At 36.4% G+C, this 25,606-nt stretch overlaps 1 protein-coding gene across 1 annotated transcript; it reads left to right on the forward strand.

Moving 5' to 3' along the window:
• Positions 1 to 6,724: 6,724 nt before the first annotated feature.
• Positions 6,725 to 18,140, forward strand: LOC132295397 (spliceosome-associated protein 130 A). Its single transcript, XM_059793669.1, has 4 exons — positions 6,725 to 9,882; positions 11,604 to 12,095; positions 13,937 to 14,091; positions 17,656 to 18,140. Exons 1-3 carry the CDS (start codon positions 6,880 to 6,882, stop codon positions 14,072 to 14,074), a joined length of 3,633 nt encoding a protein of 1,210 aa, XP_059649652.1. The 5' UTR covers positions 6,725 to 6,879; the 3' UTR covers positions 14,075 to 14,091; positions 17,656 to 18,140.
• Positions 18,141 to 25,606: the final 7,466 nt, after the last annotated feature.

A 25,606-nucleotide genomic window follows, 5' to 3' on the forward strand; every position in this document is an offset into this window, starting at 1 on the left:
GGAACGCTTGATCATGTAAGTCCGAAGCGTCAGAACGCTTGACCATGTATGTCCGAATGCCTAGCCATGTAGGTCAGAACGTCCGAACACTTGAGCATGTATGTTCGAACGCTGACCATGTAGGTCAGAACGTCCGAACGCCTGACCATATAGGTCAGAACGCCTGACCATATAGGTCAGAACGACTGACCTTGTAAGAGCGTTCAATGTGGAAGAGCGCCGAACGCGCGCTCGGTGCTTTGGCTTTAGACAAGCGCTCGTCCATGCCTCAAAACCTTTCTTTTCTTTTACTTTGTCCATCTTTCACTTCCGCATTTTGAATCTGTTATCGGGTCATCTTTTGGTCATCACTGACGCACCGGGTTTATAAAACTTGGGTTATCACAGATGTCATACAGAGGACTCATGGTGCCTCTGAATGGATGAGGAAAAAATAGGCATCGAAGTGCCTACTTGGACGACTATTCTAAGGGGTCTCCACCCGAAAGGATGATTGGATGTCATGCAGAGGCCTCAAGGTGCCTCTGAATGGATGAGGAAAAAACAAGCATCGGAGTGCCTACTTAGATAAGTATTGTAAGAGGTCTCCACCTGAAAAGTTGATTGATGATAGACAGAGGACTCATGGTGCCTCTGAATAATTATTGTAGGGTCTCCGGCCACCCGCGATGAGTTGAATTACAAAGATAGACAGAGATATTTTGGCATCCCTGAATGAGTATTATCGGGTATCCACCTAGAGTTGAATTGAAAGGGTTGTGATTGAAGAATAATCGTTATGGTGCTCATGATTGAGCATTATAGGATCTCCACCCAAATTTAAGAGAAAGCTAGACAGAGACATTTTAGCATCCCTGAATGAGTATTATAGGGTCTCCACCCAAAGTTTGTGATTCAAATGGACTGAATGCAATCCATGGTGTAAGTGTCCTAAAACTGTGCTGAATTGGAGAGATGATTGAAGATGAGGTTCGTTATATCCTAGCATGAATGTTCACTTATTCAGAGGATGTTTCCAAATTTCCAACCACGATCCCTTTTGCACACAACTAGGCAAGTTCCAAGGTAGAATAAGCAAGATTGTTACAATATTTCTTAAAGACCCAGTCCCCTCTAGATGACTTAATTGCCTATTTTTGTCAAAACGATTCTAAACATTACGCGGTCAGGGATACATTGGTAGTAACGATGATCCTAAGCCAGTCATGAAGCATTCATGTTTCAGATGAAATGATTCCGCATGATTTTTGGGTTGGTTGTTTAAAGATACATTGAAATGACCTTTCCAAATTGTTAATCAATGTTTTAATGACATCTAACTAATAAGCTTCCAGGGATATTGAGGTGTCACATCGGTCCCACTTAAAAACCATAAACCTTGGGCCTATAAGCCGGTGGACAAAGCTTTACTAGACATTGTATTATCATTAGACGCATTGACGGACAATGATTATCCGTTCTCAGAATGTGTGCACGTGTTTGTGCTTGTGTTTACTTTCGGAAGAGTAATGTTTGTTATGAAAATTGATTTGATTGGATGGTTGACTTAGAATGTAAAGTGAATGTGTGTGAACATGTCGTTTGTTAATTTGTTAGCACGACTTTGAACTTGAAAATGAACGTTTAATTTAAAGGTCGTTTTATTGACTTAAAAAATACACACCTTGCCTTGAAGTGGTTTTTTATAATCCAAAAATAACCGAAAGTGGTCGAAAGTGACCATTTCGGTAGGAAAACGATTTTGGTTGCCAAAAAAGCAAAAAATGACCATTTATTGAAAAATGAGTTTTTCAGGTGTCGATAGTGAACAAAACGTCCACTTTATCACGAAAATGGTTTTCAGTGTCAAAAAGGACAAAAACGACCGCTTGCTTAAAAGTGGGTTTTTTTAAGAGGCCGTAAATGACCAAAGTGACCATTTTAGCTAAAAATGGTTCCAAAAGTGTCAAGAATCGACAAAAATGACCTTTTGTAAATAAAATATCCATTTTCAATTTTAAGCCGGTTTTGATATAAAAAATTGTTGTGAATGATCGAGATGGTAGTTATGTAAAGAAAAGTGTAGAAAATGTCTCGTTTGCTGGTTAATGCATGTGTGAAGTGTCAAAATGCCCTCGGGCGGTGGTCCCGTATACGGAAAGCTATCGGTAAATCCCGTGAAGGGATAACCATTTGGTTAACTTCCGAGAGATCATAGTAACCTTACGAGAACCATCTTTTACGTGTGTGAAATCAATTACGACTACGGAAATCCAAGAATGTCATCTCGTGATGATAGGATGTGCATGTGCTCGATATGTGCTCATTTTACATCAATAAGTAAATTTTAAAGATATAAAGCATGTAAAAATGTAAAGATGAGCAATATAATGATAAAGAGAGCAATAATGGACACGAAATGTAAAGTAAGGCCAAAAAGTGATGATCCCGAGTATGAAGAGCTACTAGTAAGCTCGTAAAGGGATAACCATTTGGTTAGCTTCTGAGAGGTCGTAGTAACCTCACGCGAATCATCTTTTGTGTGTGTGTTTGCGTGAAATTTAGTTAACCTGATCAACCTGTGTTCCGGAATTGAGGGGTATCACAACACTCCTATAATAAGACATTCTTTCATTCTAGTTGACTTGGTTTTCTTTTCGTCCTTGGTTGTTAGGGATGGCCTTTTCTTGTTTGCCTTATTGTCATCCCTTTCTTTCCCCTTTCATGTGCTCATAGCATCTTCAGTGTTCATGTGTTTTTGGGCTCGGACCAATAACTTGGCCATGTTGGAAAGACGCTCCTTTGATACGGAGAAGAGGAATCTCGAGGTTTAAAGTCCTCCAATAAAGGCGATTAGGGCCACCTTGTCGCCAGCCTCCTCCACCTGTAGCATCTTTATATTGAACCGACTAATGTAGTCTCGCAGTGACTCTCCCTTTTGTTATTTTTTATGAACCCTGAATATTGCATATTCGAGCCCTAAAACATGCATATGTTAAGGCCTTATGTAATACTTTTATTCAGTTTTATACTGATTTTAGTTTATTTGCTTTTTTAGGTGATTTTCTGAATAAGTTGATCAAATCATTATCTTTAGGCATGAAGCAATGTTCCCAAGGCCTTCGGAGGTGTTTTAGACCTTTCAGGTTGAATTAGGAGTCATTCGAGTGAGATTTGATGAAATTTTGAAAGATTTTGGACCTACTTCAGTATTTTGGTATAACTTTTTACTCGAAACTCCAAATTGGGCAAACTCAATGGCTTTGGAAATAAGACTTGAAGAGCATCAGTTTTGTGTCTAATAGTAATTTTGAGATTTGGACTCTAAATAGGTCAAAACAGCGTTACAAAACTGCATATTGAGAGGTTGATCGAGCACCCTATTCATGGTGATCGAGCACTGTTTAGGGTGATCGATCGCCCTGATGAAAAATGCTAAAATTTGGCTAAGTGTTATGAAAAAAGACGCTTCGAAAATAATTGAGATAGGGTGATCGATCACCCTCACGCTGATACTTAAAATTAGTTACGGAATTATTCTATTTTCAGCTTTTTTGACCTTAGATAGGCCTAGATGACTTCATAAATTCTAAAGTCCATTTAAGAGGGAATAGAAGTCAGATTTCTTCTATAAACGAAGGGGAAAGGTCATAAGAAAGGTCTCTTGTAACTTTTTAGATCCGGTGGCGTCTTTTAGTGTTTTGAAGCTTTCTTTGAAGAATTGAAGAAGAAAATCCTGAGAAGAGGAGTTACAATCCATGGAGATGCTTTCCACACCAATCAAGATGATATTCTCCGTCTCCATGAATAGCTAAATCCCTTCTTAGGGCACTGATGTAACCTAAATTCGATACTATGGTTTGATTGTTTTAACTTTGGGATTTTCATTATTAATGTATAATTGATTGCATGATTATTGAGCAATTGACTTAGATCTTCTAAGCAATTGGGTTTTAATTGAATAAATTGGCTTTTGATAAATTAATCTCTTATCTTAGAATTAATTCTTCTTTAAATTAAAATCAGCCTATTCTTATTGTTTGGGATTGGCTGCTAAGGGCTTCTCATGACAATAAGAATAAAGATCATGTAATAGTGCGTAAAGCATTTTTGTGAATGAATGTTTTTATAATTTATGCTTAGAAAAAATGGAATATTCTGTAAAATTAGTTAGAAGTAGGTAGGTAGATAATTCATGCCAACTGAAGATAGGTTATTATTAACAAACATTCGTAATTTATCTTTCTTTAAATTGAATTAAATGAATGTTAATGATTTTAATTTCGAGTTATACATTGACATTAAAATCCCAAGGTTGAGACAATTGGCCATAGTATAAGGTTCGTGATGAAATCAAGCCCTAAGATCTTCTATCTCTGATCTCAATTTGTTTACTTTGTTTAATGTTTGTTTATGCTATTTTAGTGCAACACAACAAACAAAATTTTCTCTAAACTAAAATAGAAATTAATTTTAGACATGATAAAACTACTATAGTCCCTGAGGTTCAACACCCTCTAAGTAGTCCTATCCTGCAAAGGATTCGTACTATTGCGAGTGGTAAAATAAACACACATCAGTTTTAGTGTGAGAAGGTAGGTAGCCGGCCTTCTATGCCTCTAGCCTGTAATGAAATGGCCTACAAATTGCTTACTCAGTTCCTCAAAGGTCTCGATGGTTCCTGGCCTCAGCTTATTGAACTATACCCGCATTGATCCTCCGAGGGTCGTTGGAAAGGCCCTGCACATGATTTCATTCAGCACAACATGCAAATGCATAAGAGCTTGAAAGGTCTCCAGGTGGTCGAGGGGATCTCTAGTCCCGTTAAAACTCTCAATTGATAGCATCTTAAATTTGCTTGGCAAGGGGCATTTCAAAACGGCGGGGCTGAACGGTAAGTTGGTCTTCTACACCAGGTTATCTATGGTGGCAGGACCTTTCCCCTTCATAGCGTGTATCATATCTTCCATTTTCACCTTGAAATCCTGGATCTGCAGGTCTAAATAGGTAACCTCCTCTGTCTTTTCATTGACTGTTGTGTCTCCATAAGGTCAGGAACTCCGTGGGAGAAATGGATGGGCCACCTCTCTAACCTGACTTTGCTCCACTTCGGTTTCATTTTAAGGAGGATTGTTATCCCGTTCTTTAAGGTTTCTATCCCCATCATTTGGGTTTGGAGGATCTTATCGTTGGATATTCTGTTGAACCGGTGGACCAGCTGGGGCGAGATGTCGTAAGATCGCTGCATTTTGCTGAATCAACTGGTCCATACCCTGATTCAGAGTTTGGACGTGTCGTTCCAGTGCTGCAACGCGTTCCTGGTCATTTGGGACGTCTGGGTGTTCACTCGACCCTTCCCTTTAACCTGAGCCTTGTTTCTTCTTCGGTTACCATACCAGACCGCAAACGCATATACCCAACTGAGCAACTTATTGATTTTCACTAAAGGAATTGTTGTTCCCATAGACGGCACCAGCTATTGGGGAAGAAATCTGTGCAGTTTGAAATGACATTGCTCTCTGCAAAACAAAAACGGCTAAGTCTGACACCGGTGAGGTGCTGGTCGAAGACCCTCTGACGATCAAGTCAGTGAGGTTTAGGAGAGAAAAAATAAGTTTTTAGCCAAATCAGAGAAGGGTTTTCTCATACCTCATTAACAGCTGGCTCCCGTATTTATTATCTTCTTCCTGATCCAGTCAGTTGAGTGTAATTCGGTTATAGAGATTTAATTTATCATTAACGACGACTTCAATTATCTTCGTCAATTGAATGTCGTCATCCTTATTGTAGACAATCATCATCATTAGGAAGTTGAGGAGAATTGACGGCTGATCAATATTAGGTTTTTTCCATCTGGTCAACATATGTTTATTTTCCCCATCATTATGAAAACTAAACCATCATCTTACTTATGAAATCACTGAATACTCTCATCAGATTTCATATTAAATACTCTTTTTAAATTTCATATTTTGATTAAAATTAAAGTAAAAAAATGTTAAGAAATTCAAACAAGTCCTTACACTTTTATAATATATATATATATATATATATATATATATATAGATTTTGTTGTAAGTGTATTTATATAATTTTGTCTTTCTGTAAAGGCTAAGTGACAGAATTTTCTTATTTGTAAAATTTAAAAAATGTAAGGGGTTAAGTGAATGCTCGAATATTTTTATTTATTTATTTATTTTTATTTTTTGCACTCTACCCTTTTAAATATAATTTTATTATTTTGGTCATTTAGAATGACCAAAATAATAAAATTATATTTAAAAGGGTAGAGTGCAAAATAATAAAATTATATTTAAAAGGGCAGAGTGTGTGCGGAGAGCCAAAAAAAAAACTAGGGTTTTCAAGTGACTTATTAGTTGGGGGGTATGTTCAACTCAGCCGATGAGAGTCCCAGAGTCGTATTTGCGGTGAGATCCATGGAGATCTTCCACATGTATGTAATATGGAATTCTATTTTACGAATAAAATGGAATTTATAAAAAGAAATTTGAAAAGAAATAAATTTTGTAAAACAGGGTTGTAACTTGTAAAAAAGTATTTTAGTAAGTTAAATCTTGTAAAATTCTTCTAATTTTTTAATTTGGTATTTATTGACATACTTTTAAATTCATTCTTAGTTCTTTTTTGTTTTTTTAAGTTTAAATTCATTCCGTGAAGTAATCTGCACATATATATATATATATATATATATATATATATATATATTCACACATATATCACACGCTTCCCTTGCACCCAACCCGCTTTTTATCTCTCTTGCGGTGGGGTTTATACAATTCGTCTCGTTTTCGGGTTCAACTATACTGTCCAAATAGGGTTTTTCTTTTCGCTTCGGCTCTCAATTCCGTCTGTTTCGTTTCCGAGTTCTAGGGTTTAGCTATGTATCTCTACAGTCTCACTCTACAACAAGCCACTGGCATAGTATGTGCCATCAACGGAAACTTCTCGGGAGGAAAGTCCCAAGAAATCGTGGTCGCTCGCGGCAAAGTTCTCGATCTCTTGCGTCCTGATGACAACGGTAAGATCCAAACCTTACTCTCTGTTGAAGTTTTTGGTGCTATTAGGTCTTTGGCTCAGTTTAGGTTAACTGGTTCTCAAAAAGATTACATTGTTGTTGGGTCTGATTCGGGTAGAATCGTAATCCTTGAATACAACAAGGAAAAGAATGTATTTGATAAAATTCACCAAGAAACTTTCGGGAAATCGGGGTGTCGCCGGATTGTTCCGGGGCAGTATCTGGCAATTGACCCAAAAGGTCGTGCCGTGATGATTGGTGCTTGTGAGAAGCAGAAGCTTGTTTATGTGTTGAATAGGGATACGGCAGCTAGGTTGACGATTTCGTCGCCGTTGGAGGCACATAAGTCTCACACGATTGTGTATTCGGTTGTGGGGGTTGATTGTGGGTTTGACAACCCTATTTTTGGTGCTATTGAGTTGGATTATTCAGAGGCCGACCAGGATTCAACTGGCCAGGCGGCCAGTGAGGCCCAGAAAGTCCTTACTTTCTACGAGCTAGATCTTGGACTCAATCATGTTTCGAGGAAGTGGTCGGAACAGGTTGATAATGGTGCTAACATGCTTGTTAATGTTCCGGGCGGTGGGGATGGACCGAGTGGTGTCCTTGTTTGTGCTGAAAATTTTGTCATATATAAGAATCAAGGTCACCCAGATGTTCGGGGTGTTATTCCAAGGCGAGCAGACTTGCCTGCGGAACGTGGGGTTCTTGTAGTTTCGGCTGCCATGCATAAGCAGAAGTCCATGTTCTTTTTTCTTTTGCAGACAGAGTATGGGGACATTTTTAAGGTGACACTAGATCATGACAATGACCGGGTTACAGAGTTGAAGATTAAGTATTTTGATACAATTCCTGTTACTTCTTCGTTGTGTGTTTTGAAGTCGGGGTTTCTATTTGCTGCTTCAGAGTTTGGGAATCATGCATTGTATCAGTTTCAGGCAATAGGGGACGATCCTGATGTGGAGTCTTCATCGGCTACATTGATGGAAACTGAAGAAGGTTACCAGCCAGTATTTTTCCAGCCTAGAAAACTTAAGAACCTTGTTAGGATTGACCAACTTGAGAGCTTGATGCCAATAATGGACATGAAAGTATCAAATCTCTTTGAGGAAGAAACTCCGCAGATTTTTACACTTTGTGGGAGGGGTCCTCGTTCATCCCTACGGATACTAAGACCGGGTTTGGCTATCAGCGAGATGGCTGTTTCACAACTTCCCGGTGTCCCAAGTGCAGTTTGGACGGTGAAAAAGAATGTCAATGATGAGTTTGATGCGTACATTGTTGTCTCTTTTGCGAATGCTACTCTTGTGCTCTCTATCGGTGAAACAGTTGAAGAAGTTAGTGATAGTGGGTTTCTTGATACAACCCCCTCACTTGCAGTTTCTTTGATAGGCGATGATTCTCTGATGCAAGTTCACCCAAGTGGTATTAGGCATATAAGGGAAGATGGACGTATTAATGAGTGGAGAACTCCTGGAAAGAGGTCAATTGTCAAGGTTGGATACAATAGACTTCAAGTGGTTATTGCCCTGAGTGGAGGGGAGCTTATATACTTTGAGGTGGATATGACTGGCCAGTTAATGGAAGTTGAAAAGCACGAAATGTCTGGGGACGTGGCTTGTTTAGATATTGCACCGGTTCCTGAAGGAAGACAAAGATCCCGTTTCCTTGCAGTCGGATCATACGACAACACTATTCGTATACTATCTTTGGATCCTGATGACGGTATGCAGGTCTTGAGCGTGCAGAGTGTTTCCTCCCCTCCAGAATCTCTTCTCTTTCTTGAAGTTCAGGCTTCTGTTGGTGGGGAGGATGGTGCGGATCACCCAGCTAGCCTTTTTCTTAATGCCGGTTTACAGAATGGAGTCCTGTTTAGAACAGTGGTGGATATGGTGACAGGTCAGCTTTCAGATGCCCGTTCCCGGTTCTTAGGATTGAGAGCCCCAAAGCTATTTTCTGTGATCGTGAGAGGACGCCGTGCTATGCTTTGCTTGTCAAGTAGACCGTGGCTTGGTTACATACACCAAGGACATTTCCTATTAACACCTCTATCATATGAGACTCTTGAATATGCAGCCTCGTTTTCATCTGATCAGTGTTCAGAAGGTGTAGTTGCTGTTGCCGGGGATGCATTGAGGGTTTTTACTATTGAGAGATTGGGTGAAACATTTAACGAAACTGTGATTCCTTTGCGCTACACCCCGAGAAAGTTTGTGCTTCAACCCAAGCGGAAACTGTTAGTAATTATTGAGAGTGATCAGGGAGCATTCACAGCAGAAGAGCGTGAAGCTGCGAGAAAGGAGTGCTTTGAGACTGCTGGAATGGGGGAAAATGGAAGTGTGGAGCAGATGGAGAATGGTGGGGATGATGAAGAGGATCCCCTTTCTGACGAGCAGTATGGCTATCCAAAGTCTGAGTCAGACAAGTGGGTTTCTTGCATTAGGGTTCTTGACCCAAGGAAATCAGATACGACTTGCCTGCTGGAACTTCAGGATAATGAGGCTGCATTCAGCATATGCACAGTAAATTTCCATGATAAGGAGTACGGAACTCTTCTCGCAGTTGGTACAGCAAAGGGCCTGCAATTTTTGCCCAAAAGATCCTTTGCTGCTGCTTATATTCATATTTACCGATTTCTGGAAGATGGGAAATCCCTTGAACTTTTGCACAAGACGAAAGTGGAAGGTGTTCCTCTTGCAATGTGTCAGTTTCAGGGAAGATTACTGGCTGGAATCGGACCTGTGCTTAGATTATATGATTTGGGGAAAAGGAGATTGCTGAGGAAATGTGAGAATAAGCTGTTCCCCAACATGATCACCTCTATCCATACATATCGTGATCGGATTTATGTAGGTGACGTTCAAGAGGTATGTTCTCCATACAATATTTATTATTTATTATTTTCTCTATAGAATTATGAGTTTGTGTTAGATGATTTAACATCTGATGCTACAAGTATATATGGAGACAGTTATGTCCCTTCTGTCATCTTTGATCACATAGAAACATGAATTTGTTTATAGCAGTGTCATTTATTCGATACTGTTGTATTAGCATCTTGTCGAAATAAGGATATTCTGTTACATTGGTCAACTAAGACACATCTTGTTTATTGACCGAGTTAGACACACGTGGCACGAACAGGACCCGTTTATTAAACATGTAACATGACATGGCCTGCTTAATAAGTGGGTTGTATAATGTGTAACACGACATGACCCATTTAAAAAAAAATTTACTTTTTTTTTTTTTTTTTTCTTTCTTATATATAAAATGCAAATATAAACCAAAAAAGATTTGGTATGAATTACTTATTCAATATAAACTTCATATTTAAGGCTATATCTTTCATTTTTCTTAATAATCACACAATTAATGAGGTTCTTTTACTATTGTACCATATTAATTTAAATATGTTACCTAGTATACAAGTTGAAATGGGTCCTAGTCAATTCGGGTTGACATGACATGGTTATGACACGATTAGTTATACGAGTCAAATTGGGTAAAATTAGTTTAGCTAACTAACAGTTAACTCGATCACAATATGATCAATTAAACAAGGTCATCGGGTTGATACGATTATGACATGAACACGATTAAGGTCAACCCAGACCTGCTAATTTTGTGTTGGGTTTGAGCTGTGTTGACGGGTAATGTCAAAATTTGCCACTTTTATCTGTTTATTTAATTCTTTAATTTTTCTGATGGTTGGCAATACATTAAGAAAATACTAAAATAGTGATCATTGAAATATATCTGAAGTAGTAGCATACACTAATTGTCATAATTTTTCATCAACTTTTTGGCAGATATATGTAATACACATGCTGATTTGCATCTATATTTTTACAGTTAAGATATTTATATACAGAATTGTTCATCATACTATGATACTCTGAAAATTTTGTTGCCATTTTTTTCAGTCTCATATTTATGTATGACAAATATTTATGCATGTAATATATGTAAATAAGCTTATGTAGATGTGTATCCATAAATGAATTACACACACACACACACACACACACACACGTGTGTTCGTGCTCATATGTGCAAAATTGTGTTTGTACATGTGATTATGATGATGGGAAGAGGGTGAACCCAGACAAATAGAGTACAAAGCAAGTTTTTATCTTTTGAAAGCAAAATGCAATTTCATCTTTTCCACTTTTTAGAAAGTACATTTTAGGTGTAGATCAATCACCAGGCTATCCTATTATCCTTTTATTTTAGCGGCTTAAACAAGTAATTAGTACTAATAAAAAGCGCAACCACATGGTACCAAGATTTCGAATGTCTTTCCTTAATTACTGTTCTGCCAAATTCTTAGTCAACAAATTCTCTTTCCAATTTATATTTAGCATGCCATCTATCCAACTTCAGTGACTAATTGGACTTTCATCCCGAATATAAGAGTGATGATACGAGTTCGTAGTTTCTTTGGTAGTTTAACAATGAGTTTCAACATGTCACTTCAGTATTATTTTATTTGCAAGTGAAGTGTACATATACCAGTTCTTTTTTATGTTTGGTTCATGAATTACCGTATTAACTGACTTGGCTCTGGTTTCCCTTCTCTTATCAGTCATTCCATTATTGCAAGTATAGACGTGATGAAAATCAACTATATATATTTGCTGATGACTCCGTTCCGAGATGGCTTACTGCATCATACCACATAGATTTCGACACCATGGCAGGTGCAGACAAGTTTGGCAACTTCTATTTTGTGCGGTTACCACAGGATGTGTCGGATGAGATTGAAGAAGATCCAACTGGTGGGAAGATAAAGTGGGAGCAGGGGAAGCTGAATGGAGCCCCAAACAAGGTAGAGGAAATAGTACAGTTTCATGTTGGTGATGTGGTTACTTGTCTGCAGAAGGCATCTCTAATTCCAGGTGGTGGAGAGTGCATCATTTACGGGACTGTAATGGGAAGCTTGGGGGCATTGCTTGCATTCACATCTCGGGATGATGTCGACTTCTTTTCTCATTTGGAGATGCATATGAGGCAAGAACACCCACCTTTGTGCGGAAGAGATCACATGGCCTATAGATCTGCTTATTTTCCTGTCAAGGTGAGCCTTGCGTCTCCTTATTTACTAGTTTGAATCCATCAATACACCTTGAAGGCATCTTCTGGTCCCATCTATAAAGGAAAATTATTCATTGAGCCGTCAAAAATATTATGAATTCCTTTGGAATTGAACAAGTTTTCTGGGTTAACCTCGTGGGTGCACATACTTTTGATTTTGCCATATGGGATTTCTAGGTTGTAAGATTTAGCACCTGGCTGTTTCAGCCATAGGTGCTAATCTCATGTGTAAAGTAGAAACTTACTTCCGGGGTTTTAGTGATGTAGGTAGATGGGTGAAAACATTTCACTACAAACCCTTACACCAAAATGTACTGTTAGGCATAATGTGATGGGTTCAAAATAATCACATAATACTGAAGGCTTCAAATGCCCTGAGAATTTCTTAATCTGAGTTTTATTGGCGTGATAGAGTAGATAGATAAGATATATTTAATTGTATATCTCATACTCTACTAGGACTTCGGTGTGAAAACTAAATATGACGCAAAATCTATCTGAACTAACTAAACTATATAAAAATGCTCAGTTAAGTAATTTGATAGTTTGACCACCCTACTTCAGCTTATGTCCAGCAAATATTAAAATTATCAGAATACCCATGACTTTTAATTTTATTTATTTATTGTTAAGTGACTTTTAAAACTTAATAAAACATAAATAAAACTATACCTGACAAGCCGTGCCTCGAAATCTAATTAGTTTTCAGAATCTTTCTTATCTTCAACTTTGCTTTCTCTTGAACTTTTTATGGATTGTATAATTTAGGTTTTACTTTATTTCTTAATTTTATGGAAGGGTGAATTAAATAGTTGTAATATAACACTTGTCCTAATTAATAAACAAGTTGTTTGTAATGATATAGGCACATCTTGTTATACTCAATAATTGTTCTTCATGATATATTGTTGCAATAAGCCTTTTTATCTATCAGATACTTAAGTTTCTAATATATAATTAACTTAAGATGGAGATAACTTTGCATTGTGTTCTACGGAAATTGACTTGCAACTTAAATAGAGATTATTTTTTTTTTGATAAGTAAAATGTATTAAAAAGCGATCAAAAGGGGAAATTAAATAGAGATTATATAGGATCATCATATCCTAATTCGTCTTCTTGAAAACATAGTCCAACTAATTTTTTTGGATAAGTAAATATGAAACATAGTACAATTATTTGAAGGTCTTAATGATCAATTATACTACAATGCTATGCTAGAATTCTGCTTATCACTGTTAAAGACATGTTTTGCCTTGGGTCTTGAATTATTAAAGAACTATTAAATATGTGTTTACAATCAAAAAACATATTTTCTCAAAATATTGATACATTGAAGAAGTATTGGAGACCTATACACAAGTTTTAGTATCGACCACTAATCACTATGGAAATGGCTCATTTGCTGAAGCTTTTGTTCTTCATAGGTCACATAGATTTGTGTCTTCAAATAGAAAATGGGAAGAAATGACTGTTTATTATTAGTAATTGTTTGTTTTTTTTCAATGATTTGACATCTTTTTAGTGTGCGTAGTTGATTGTTAGCATACCAAACTTGAACTAAAACAATTCCAGTTCAAGGTATTGGCCAGTGCTTAGAACAGCTGCTGCTGCTACTATTACAACTATTAATAATAGTTTATTATATTGAATGCTTAGGCTGGCATCATATTATTGTTTTGTTTATTTATTTATTTTATTTTTTAAGTGGCAATATGTATCTTAAGTATCCGAATGTTGAGAGAAAATTTGGCATTCATTTTTCCTGCTTGGCCTTTCCAATTAATGTTGGAATAAAACTGAAATTTTGAAATGGTTTTGTAGGATGTGATTGATGGAGATTTGTGTGAGCAGTTCCCAACATTGCCGCTGGATTTGCAGCGAAAAATTGCAGATGAATTGGATAGAACTCCAGCAGAGATTCTGAAGAAACTTGAAGAAGTTCGGAATAAGATCATTTGAGAATTATAAGTCCTAAGGTACACCAATCCTCTCTACTCACCAACTTAGACATGCCTTTTTAGCATGGATGTGTATTTATATTATTTGTGAACGTCTTTATTACTTGTAAAATATATATATATATATTTGTGAACGTAATTATTATGTTTGTGTATTCTACACGGAAAACTTGTGGTAATAGATTACAATTGGTTATGCATTTGTATTTTCTTGATATGTCTTCTTGTTATCTGTGTTTTTTTTTTTTAATCTATAATAGCTGTCTAAGCTTTTCCATGGAAAATTGTACCAGGGTGGACACCACCTGAATGGAACTGGGTGTCTTTGGGAGTATGGGTCTGAGTACTCGACATGCTAGAAGAAGCCAATTAAAACCAATAAGAAAAAATAAATGATAGGAACTTGAATGAGAAGGGGCATAGCAGAGAACATACTGTCATTATATAGATGTTGTAGCATTATATAGATGTTGACGGAATTGTAGAATTAGAGATGGAATAATTCACTGCAGAAAGAAAAGGGCTTGGATTGGGATGGAATACAGAGTACAGAGTAACAACAGCAAAATGTAATTTGTACACATTAATGTATTATTATTATTATTATTTTTTTGTGGTTGGGGGGGTTAGGGTAAAGTAGCAGGATACAATCTTACTTATCAAAACAAGGGCAAAGTAACTTATCAAAAAAAAAAAGAAGGGCAAAGTAGCGGGATCCTTATTAGCACCGCGTTCCCATTTCACAAGAATATATGTACAGGTTGTACTCCCCCGCACTACATGCTTGCTCAATTATGACATTGGGTAACAAATTGTAGGAAAAGGCAGTGGTGGAGATCTCCATGCTGTCCTTTAGCTTGTATTATTGCACATTGGGTGAAGTGCGGAAAACACTCGAATAGTATATAGCTTATTTCTAAACACCCCTCAAGTTCAATGTAGGTGCTAATGAGGGTCTGATGTCAGTCAACCATTAACAGAGCTTTGAAAAGACTAAAGTACCCCTATCTCACTGAACTAAAAAATATGCCTAAGTGCACTAAACCCCCCTGTGGTTTTAAAGAGTTGCAAAGTACCCCCCTCTATATATATATATTTTTGTTAGGGGGGTGGGGGCAACACCCCCTCAATTTGCAAATTGCCCCCTTTTGGTGGCATTTTGGCTGACTGTGACCTAACTGTGTTCCCCCCCCCCCCCCAACAACAACCCGACAAAAAAAAAGGGGAAATAGAAAGAAAAAAAAATTGGCTGCTGTTTTGGGCTGTGTTCTTCTTCGGTGTTGTCGTTGCCAAGACCAGAGCATAGGTGTATATATATATATGTATATGTATATATTAGTGTATGTTTTTTTTTTTTTTTTCTCTTTTTTTTATCTATGGGTATATATGTAATTTTGCGCAATACTCGACCCTAGTTAGCTCACAGTCAAGTAAAAGGGGGTAATTTGCAACAATATACATATTGAGGGGGTTTGTCCCCCCCCCCCCCCCCCCCCCACAACAAAGTAGAGGGGGGTAATTTTGCAACTCTTTGAAACCATAGGGTGGTTTAGTGCGCTTAGGCCTAAAAAATATGTAAAAAAATTGAATCCGAGAAAGGACTAACCCCTTGTCTAAAGTTGCTCTGATTCCGTTGAAGAAGCTATTCTTGGAAGATCGGGAACCTCCATCTTTATCGTCACCGGAAGCAGACAAATTGGAAAGTATATATTCCTCCGGAACATACTGCATTTGGAGTCCAAAAGTAGTTGAATCGTTGCCAGATAGATGTAAGAAAAGCCGTTCGACTGGATTGGAAATTCTGGTGACGATTAGTCAAATTCTAACACTCTTGGTGATGGAGAGATTCCTCATCTAAGTGCTGAAAAATGGCGATCTGCTTATTCCAAAGCCCTCTTTATTTCTTTCATTGTCATTCCGATAGACACCACTCTACCCATATGTGCATGCAAGTCAATAGGTAGTAACAATTTACTTTTGCCTCTTTCAGATATTATATATATATATATATATATATATATATATATATATAACGGTGAGGGCATTTTTGGAATAAAGAAAGGGCATTTTTAGATTTTCATATCTAAAAAATGTTGTACTCACATGACTATTTGACAGGCCTCTCTAGTGGCAGTCTGATGGGAGGCCCTTAGTTGCAACATTATTTGATACAATATTGACTTGTATCCAGAAAATAAACAATAGGGGTGTTACGTGCACAAATGTAAACCATAGGGAGTGTTTTTATGTACTTTTTCCCTTGCACAATTGTCGGACACTATAAATAATAGTTGTTGATTGTGCTGATTGAATGGAGTGCGCATTGCATAGGTAAGGTGTTCTCATATGGATTCTCTCTACTTTTTATGTACAAAGGGCTCCATGCAGAGGCATGCAATATCTAATGATATAGATCATCTCCCTGCCCACTCCCCTCCATTCCTCCTCCTGTCCTCCTTGTCAGTCCTGCATCAATGAGTCTCCTTTCCGAATCATCATATGTTGAACAAAGGCAGTATCATTTCTGGACTTCATTAATGCAAAAGACCTTCCATAACTGATCTGAGTCATTTTCTTTTTTCGTTTATGCTTTGTTCGGTAGAAAGGAAGGAGGAAGAGGTGTGGAGGGAAGATAGGAAGGATGGAACAAACTTCCTTCGTTTGGTAGAGAGGAGACAGAGAGAGAGAGAGGGATATTAGGAGAGATGAGCCATCCTTCCTCCTTTACAAATTTTTCTTCCAAATTTGGTCAGAAGAAAGGAGGGAAAACGAGTGGGACTATTATAGAAGTCTTAAATTACTACTATCCTAAATTAGACAAAAATCGTACATTACTACTATCCTAAAGGCTAAATTAAAACTCTCTCTTCCCTTTTCTCCTAACGAACTCATTAAATTGTGAGCTTATTCTCCTCTTCCATCCAACCAAATAAAAAGAGGATAGGACACAATTTCTTCTCTAGGGATATATCGTCCATCGCTTCTTCTCTCCCTATCATCCAAATTTTTTCTTTCCTACCGAACAAAGCATTATTTGTTGTTGATTACTGATGGAATGATGCTTGAAGTTTGACTTTGATCTGTTTTGATAAAGTAAATTCAGCGTAAAAGAGAGAGAGAAAGAAACCCTCCTTTCCTGGGAAACTAATTGTTGTACGAGGAATGTACCATATCTGATTTGGGTTTAATGCATCTTTTATACAGTTGCTTTATATATGACCTTTAATACCAATCTGGTGAAGTATTCCTTTCTTTATTCATGTTTTTCCCTAGAATCTGTTTTCCGGTCTTTGTCCTCATTATCTTTGTTTTTTTTCCTAGTTGGTACTCATACACACGTCTCTTTCGAGACTTGAACCTCTGACCTCCCCTTTGGGAAGTAAGAGACTGATACCATTAGGCCACTGACCGGTTGGTTCCTCATTATCTTTAGTATAACAAACAGTATCATTTCTGGAGAATACTGGTCATCTGAATATCGTTCCTGTTTTCCTGGTTTTTGTCTGCTCAGAGTTCTGGGCCTATTGCTAAAAAAATAAAAAATAAAAAAAAATGTCTCACTTGGGTTTGTTGTGTTTTTAGGTTTTGGTGACAATGTGAGCGTGCTGGGGCTTGCCCGTGGATCTACAGGGGGCAGCGAATTCTCTCATCTGATTCAAGTATGAGCATGGATCGAAAACCCACTTGGGGAAACTGAGAGTGCATTGGACAAAACAGAAAGCAGTACTTGCACCTCCCAGTTGGCTTCTTTAATTCCTCGGGTCTTTTGTTGTTGTAATTAGACACTAACAGATTTTTATGGCTTCTTTAGTGGATTTAATCCGTTAATCTTTAGGTGTGATGTTAAACTCTCCCCCTCGTACTATACATTGCGCGTCTTGCAGTAAGAATAGATTTGTTTTTATACCGTTCTTGGCTATCCTAGTTCATATGCAGCAGTAGAGATGGTTCTTTCTCAAACATATTCACTTTTAACTTGTGGAAAGGAAGGTTTATTTTCCTTCTTGATGTGATAGAACGTAGAAGCAGAACCCTTGAATGAAATCATCTCATTTTACACTTGGTTATTTATGTCTTTTTAGCGCATGAGCTCTGTATATTTTTTTCAGTGAATAGATTGATTTTTTTTGTCTTGACTTTTATCTTTTCTTGGCCTTGAACAAATTTGTCCAAGCGAAAATGTCGAGATATTTTGATATGATAATTTCATGGCTTGACTTCGGTTGGAATTTAGACTCTTGTTATTCCATTAATACAAGTATTTAAGTATTATATAGTTGAAGATTCTTATTAAATTTGAAAGAACAACGATAGTTGCTGACAAAAGGCTGTAACCTCTCATAGGGATGGTACGGGTTCGAATTTCTGCAGGTGAGTTTCTTAAATACTCTTGCATGAAGACAACAACAATATATGATTTTATTAAGCTCTATATGATTTTATTAAGCTCAAGAAATTGAATGAACCATTTTGGACAAATTTGAAATTAAGGCTTTGTACATGATTTTCAATGCTAGAACCAATTCACCACCATCCCCATCGCTAACAAAGTAGTAAAGTCACTCCAATCCAAAATGAGTCTTTAAACCCTAATCCAACACTCTTCTTTCATTCATCAAAACGTTACCCTTTTATAATTTCAATATTTTTCTTGATTAGATTCTCTAGATTTTGGTAGGTCTGCATTATCTTGTTTACCAGAGTTGGCCTTGGAGCCATTGTCGTGTTTGTGTTTTTGCTCTCCAATCTAGAATTTTTCGAGGCAACTTTCTCATCCAACCAAAACTGATAATGTCCGAGAACACGGTATCTGTGTTCTCCGGCAACTCCCCATAGGTGAGAGCGTGCTACATGCCGGGATACAACTTGAAGGCCTTGTCCGTGCTCGAAGCTGGCTCCTAAAAAAGCTTGCTAATGGATGGATCAGTAACTTGGTCATCTCCTCCATGGACAATCAGAGATGGCAATGAAACCTGATAATGACATACACATAATGTATTAATATTTGGAGTTGTGACTAGGGTCCAAACCACAATTGATAGTTGGTGCCAATTTTATACTTAGCAACCCTAATTTTTATACTATGGTAGAAGGTTAAACACATCAAAAAATAAACGTCACATTTTTTTAAAAAAAATGAGAAGATTAATGAAAAATTAACCAACCTCTTGAAGTCTTTTCTGGATATCTAACCTCTTGAAAAGTTGTTGGCCAATTTATAAGCGTGGTCTTCCTTTGTATCAATAAGCTTTGGACCGAATCTGTCACCATTAAATACAAAATATTATAATGTACAATGTCATATAAAAGATCGAAGAAGATACAAATTTTATAACCCAATTTTTTGTACTTTTTTTTTTTTTTAATTTCATGATGATAATTATTAAGGGTATGATGAAAATATAAAGTAGCCTATTTAATTTACTACATGAATTTCTTTCCACAAAAAGAATAAAGTAAATAGAAGACAGGAGTGATAAAATTATACCTCTTTTCTAATTTCAGGAACTCTAAAGGCAATATCAATAATATATCTTGTGTTAGTTGTAACGACCCAAATCCAGTGGATCCAAGTCATTAACGGGGGTGATCCGAATTCCGGGTCCTTGCCCGAATCCGATGACACCTTAGGGGTAAAACGGTCATTTAATACCAAGGATGGAGGATGAGTTGACTGGGGGGTGATCCGAACGTTCGGGGCCTGATTTGCAGTGAGAGGGGTGCATTCGAATGCCTCTGGGTGATTTTTTTTTTTTTTTATTTTAAAAAATGCCTATTTTAGACAATGTAATCCCCGGAATCAACTTTAGTCGATTAGACCCTTCAAAACCTATCCCAAATCACATGAATGGACAAATGAAGCCCCAATATGCATCCATATACATGAATATACCAAAATGATTCGATTGCATGCACAGTCCATCTTCCATCCATTTACATTACATAATTAAAATAGAAAATTTAATGTGAGGTAGTGTTACAGGATCAAATTACATTGTGAATTTTTTCCTCTGTAATGGCACTTGGGGCCACTAACTCTCAGCCAACACAATACACAAACACAAATATAGGCACACAGAGTTTACAAGACAAAGTCCCAACCTTTGATCTTATTGAACAAAATACAAATGACACAATTTCGTACAAGAGACTCAGGCAATCATTGCATACACAACAATATCCTCTCTCTGCCTAATTGTAACAAGGGTCATTTATCCCATATCGGATCCAGATGGGAAAGTGATTGGGTATAAATGGGTGGGTATGCAGCACTACCCAATAACTTGAGCTTTTGGGTAAATGGGCAAGCGTCCATCCGTTATAGTTGGTATCAGAGCCAGACCCAATCCTTGATCCGGTATCACACCAAGTGCCCGACCCAGAGGGCGTCCGGGTTTGCAACCCGGGTACGCAGGGTAGCCCGAGCCGCAATGAGGGCGTTGCGAGTTTGGGTGGAGGAGAATGTAACAAGGGTCATTTGTCCCACATCAGATCCAAATAGGAAAGTGATTAGCTATAAATGGGTGGGTATGTAACACTACCCAACAACTTGAACTTTTGGGTAAATAGGCAAGCACCTACCCATTATAGGTAGCTACATACAATCCTTCTAAATACATTACACCTACAAAATGTAGTTATGGTCATTATGTACAAGCCATTCCCCACGTGGTCATCAAAAGAATATGATATAACTTTGAGGTCGGTAGGACATCGTTAACAACATATGTTCCTTAAAAAATAAATAAAATAAAATAAAATAAAAAAAGATTACTACATTGGCTACATGGCCTTCTGTCTACATTAGACAAGTCACAAAATGAAATCAAAAGGCAACAACTTCAAATTTAGGCTTGTAGGAGCGCATCCTCCACTATTTCTTTCTCGTGTTTTGAAAATGTTAAAATAAGGGATGAGCAGGACGACTCGGTATGAAATGCCTAAAACACACACTTTAGACTCCCTTGAGCCTAACATCCAATGAAAGATTTAAGAATGGATTATGGTTCATGCTTTTGAGGGGAAAACATAAGACATGAATAACACATAATTCCATAACAACCAACTCACAAACAACTAGGTATTGAATGCCAATGACAATGAACCGTGCAATGAATGCAATTCTGACTCTAACCCAAACTCATACAACTCACACCGAAAATCGCTAACCAACTTTATCGATGCGAAATTAACTAGCTATCCCTGGCCTCTCACCGAGGACCTTGGGGCCTAGCTAGTTCAATTATACATGTCCTACCTGACACGTGCTCCCTATAAGTTGAATTAGTTACCGGATCGTGACTTCAGGCCCTTCCTTTATTATAATCCTTTTTAATAAAACTTTTCAAAAACCAAGTCATTTCCTTAACTAATAGACTATACTCTCCATGCTAATGCTATAAATGAAGTGAGTATAACCAATATCCATTGAACATCATCATCCCATACAAAGTCATCCGGGCATATCAATTTCACTAAAACTAATATAACTGTTCCTTGGAGCATTATATCAAATAGCAAGCATGCATGGTAGAGATAGTCACAACTAAGCACAAAATATAATTTAGCATGTTTAATTGGCAAAGCAAGCATACTTGTCCAAGTACATAAACATAATAGTTATATACATGCTTTAAATTTAACAAATAAGCATACAATTGTGCAAGTGAGCAAGTAAACAACAAAATTACATCTTTGTCAACTAGTAACCCTACAATTTCATTTCTAAACACAACATACGGCTAACATACACACAAAGAGGCAAAGAATGAAACTATCTTAAGAAAACTCACAAAGAGGCAAAGATTAATGGGTTAGACACCTCTACCTCAAATGATGTAATTTTGACTAGTCTCTTGCGAGAGGTCACTTCACAATGTCAATATGAATATGGTTTTGGAAGCTTTAGAAAGTCAATTATACATTTATAAAACCACTACTACTGTGTAGCATAGTGAGTAGGGATCGTCCAAAGGGACCAACGGCTTGAGTCAATTTAAAATTAGTGAACAAGTGATTAATAGAAAAGATAGTTTGCTTAAAATCCTAATTAAACTAAATAATATAACAAATGCAAAGAAAATAAAAAGATAAATGGATAACGCAATGGAGATATTGAGATACTTAGGTCTGGACTCCACCTTTGGCCTTGCAAATGTACCATTGCAATCAAATTGGGAAAAAATACTTGTGCAATAGTAAAATTGTGGCAACAAGAACACATTGATAATTAAGCGGATAATGTAAATTGCATCAATAAGTATAACCCATCAAATCTAAATAAGAATTGTCTACCTACCTACTTTTACACTTGTAGCACAACCCATCAAATCTAAGCATGGACTATCAAACTAATTGCAACTACATCAATTAAGCACCATTGTTTAAAAATAGAATTGTGGCTATAAGCACACAATCATGGTCAAGAAGATATGTAAATTGCATCAATAAGCATAACCCATCAAATCTAAGCATGAATTATCTACCTACCTACTTTTACACTTGTAGCACAACCCATCAAATCTAAGCATGGACTATCAAACCAATTGCAACTATATCAATTAAGCACCATTGTTTAACAATAGAATTATGGCTATAAGCACACAATCATGGTCAAGAAGATATGTAAATTGCATCAATAAGCATAACCCATCAAATCTAAGCATGAATTGTCTACCTACCTACTTTTACATTTGTAGCATAACCCATCAAATCTAAGCATGGACTATCAAACCAATTGCAACTGCATCAATTAAGCACCATTGTTTAACCATCACCCACATAACTACAAGAAGTGAAGATGTTGAGATCAATATCAACCACAATTAATGCATAAAATAATGTCAAGATCATAAGAAGACTAATGGAAGAATTAAATACATAACTAATCTTAGTATAACCAAAGATAATTCACAAGGTTAAACAATCTATACAAATAATCCCCAAAATTAAAGACAAAAAATACAATACTTGGCTTAAAGCTTAATCCAAACCCTAAGAGAAGAAATCGGTAACCATAGAGATGATGAATGAACATCGATACTCTAATCCCCACCTCCAAGCATAGCCCATGGTCTTCAATGGTGGAAGAGAGGGTTTCTAGAGAGATAAAGTCTTCAAAGCATGGCCTCTCATCAACTCCAATCCGCGTCCTCATCCAAACGAGGCTTAATCCTCCATATATGCTCGATTTTTTACTCTAGGATGGTCAGAACTCTGCCCAAGGATCTCCTCTTTCATGCACAGCCTGAGATAGGTACAAATGAGCTTTAGATATGATTTTATAAGAGCACTGCGCAATTTATGATCAATCATATTTTTACCACAATCGATCATATTTTCACTTTTCCCACGATCGATCCTATTTTCCCTTTTCCCACGATCGATCCTATTTTTCCACAATCGATCCTGTTTTTACATCGATCCTACGATCGATCCTGATTCTGCTTTTGGCTTTTTGGTATTTTTCTTCTTCGCTACAGTTTGGTTGAGTTCAAAAAGACTTTAATGTATTGGATTTATCTCGTTTAAGCCTTGTTAACCTGAAATCGACAATAAAACAAATTAAGACTAAAATGGGAAAGTAAAAATAGATAAATGTTCTATTATACCCAAGATTAGGGACTGAAATGTGCATATTTCAGCACTTATCACACCCCCAAACTTAAATATTACTAGTGCCTTAAGTAATAAACAAAAAAAGAAATAAAAAGAAACAACTATACAACTAGAATCAATAAGGTAATAAAAAGATAATGCCGTTTTCGTAGGGATCACGGTTGCATTTAGCATATGCAACAAGCCTTTTAAACCTCTAGGTTATCCCTAGTGGATGAGTGAAGTCTCGTGAGGGTTTCCAGGAATAATACTCACAAACATTAAAGGCTCTTCCTCACTTAAAAAGCAATAAAGTACATTTAAATAAGTGCCAAGAAAAGACTACTTCAAGTATGCAATTTTCAGCCATTTCTAAGCTATTTTCATTAATTCAACATCATACAAGCAAATATGGTTCCCATACATCAAGTAAGTCAATCATGCAAATCGAATCAATTCTAGCATCCTTTTTGAGTGAACCGGCATCAAAATATGTTGTTATCTTAGCAAAACCAGTGTAAAGATCACAAACCGACCTTAAACTAGCACACATCTCAAATACCAATAATTAAGACTATAAATAAATCTTTTATTCAATCATATAAAATAAAAATAAAAAAATTCAATGGGATCGAAGATGAGAGCATGGTGCAATGTAAAGATCTCTTAAGCTTTCTAGAAGACTTGTGTAACGAGTGTTGGGTCATTGGCTCCCAAACCGGATGACTTTATGGCATTAGGTGTTAAGACACCTTTAAGGACTTAAAACCTTAAGCCAACTAGGCTACAAATCAAGACAACTCTCCCTTTTCATTTCCTAACTCTTCACCTTTGGTGAAAGCCTTATCATTTTTTTTTATATGGCCCTTTATTTTTTGACATGAGAATTCAATGTTTAATGAAACAAGAATCCTGGTTACTTAGCAAAAAGGGTTGTTATTTAGCATGTAAGGTCATTTTGTTAAGAATGATGACTCTTCAAAGCTTACTAGCTCACATGAGATATAACCAAAATAATGATCATTTAAGCATGTACCCCACAATTTGAATGCTAGTGTGCGCCTGTGCAAATGTAGTACTATAGAATCAATCCTCAAAACATATTTAACAAGCAAGATGATGTGGACCATAAAAGCAAACATGATATCAAAAAATTTCAATTTCCCTAATCGGCATCATAAAGCATACAAGAAGAACGACATAGTTCGAGTGTTAAAGAAAGAATGCACCGGATGGAACAACATCATAACTTAATGGAGTGGAGAGGATTTACACGCTGTGTTTGGAATGCAAGGATATCATTAGACTTAAAATAGGATTTCAGGTGTTTGGATTGTGTCTGATTTTTAAAAGAATTGGAATTTGACGAGATTTCATAGAAAATATAAGCAGGTTTGGGATTACTCATCTATTGTTTAAAAGTGTGTTTATATTGAAATTGCGTTTAAATATGTTTGGTAATTATTAAAATTATTTTTAATGATTTAATAAATTTAAAACTAAAATTTTAAAATTTTAAAATAGAGGTTGAAATTTTTAAGTAACTCTTTCTTATTTTTTATAAAAGTAATTATATTTATTCTTAATAAAGTTATTATTATCAAATACGATAATATTTTATTAAATAATATTGTTGTAAAATTAATAATAAAAATATTTTAAAAAATATTATTATAAAAATAAATTAAAAAATAATTTAATTATAAAAAAATATGTCACCAAACACCAAATTGTAAAATTAGAAGAATTTTATAAGATTTAACTTACTAAAATACTTTTTTACAACAGTGATTTACAAAATTTATTTCTTTTATTTAGGAAAAAAAAAATTATTTCTTTTCAAATTTCTTTTTATAAATTCCATTTTATTCGTAAAATAGAATTCCATATTTACTACAGTAGTAGTTAAAACCCAACTCCTTTTCCAATTCTAATT

Source organism: Cornus florida, unplaced genomic scaffold, assembly GCF_030987335.1.
Source record: "Cornus florida cultivar Cherokee Brave unplaced genomic scaffold, ASM3098733v1 CherokeeBrave_3.0.0_Hap2_Chr02, whole genome shotgun sequence".
Classification (NCBI taxonomy): Eukaryota; Viridiplantae; Streptophyta; class Magnoliopsida; order Cornales; family Cornaceae; genus Cornus; species Cornus florida.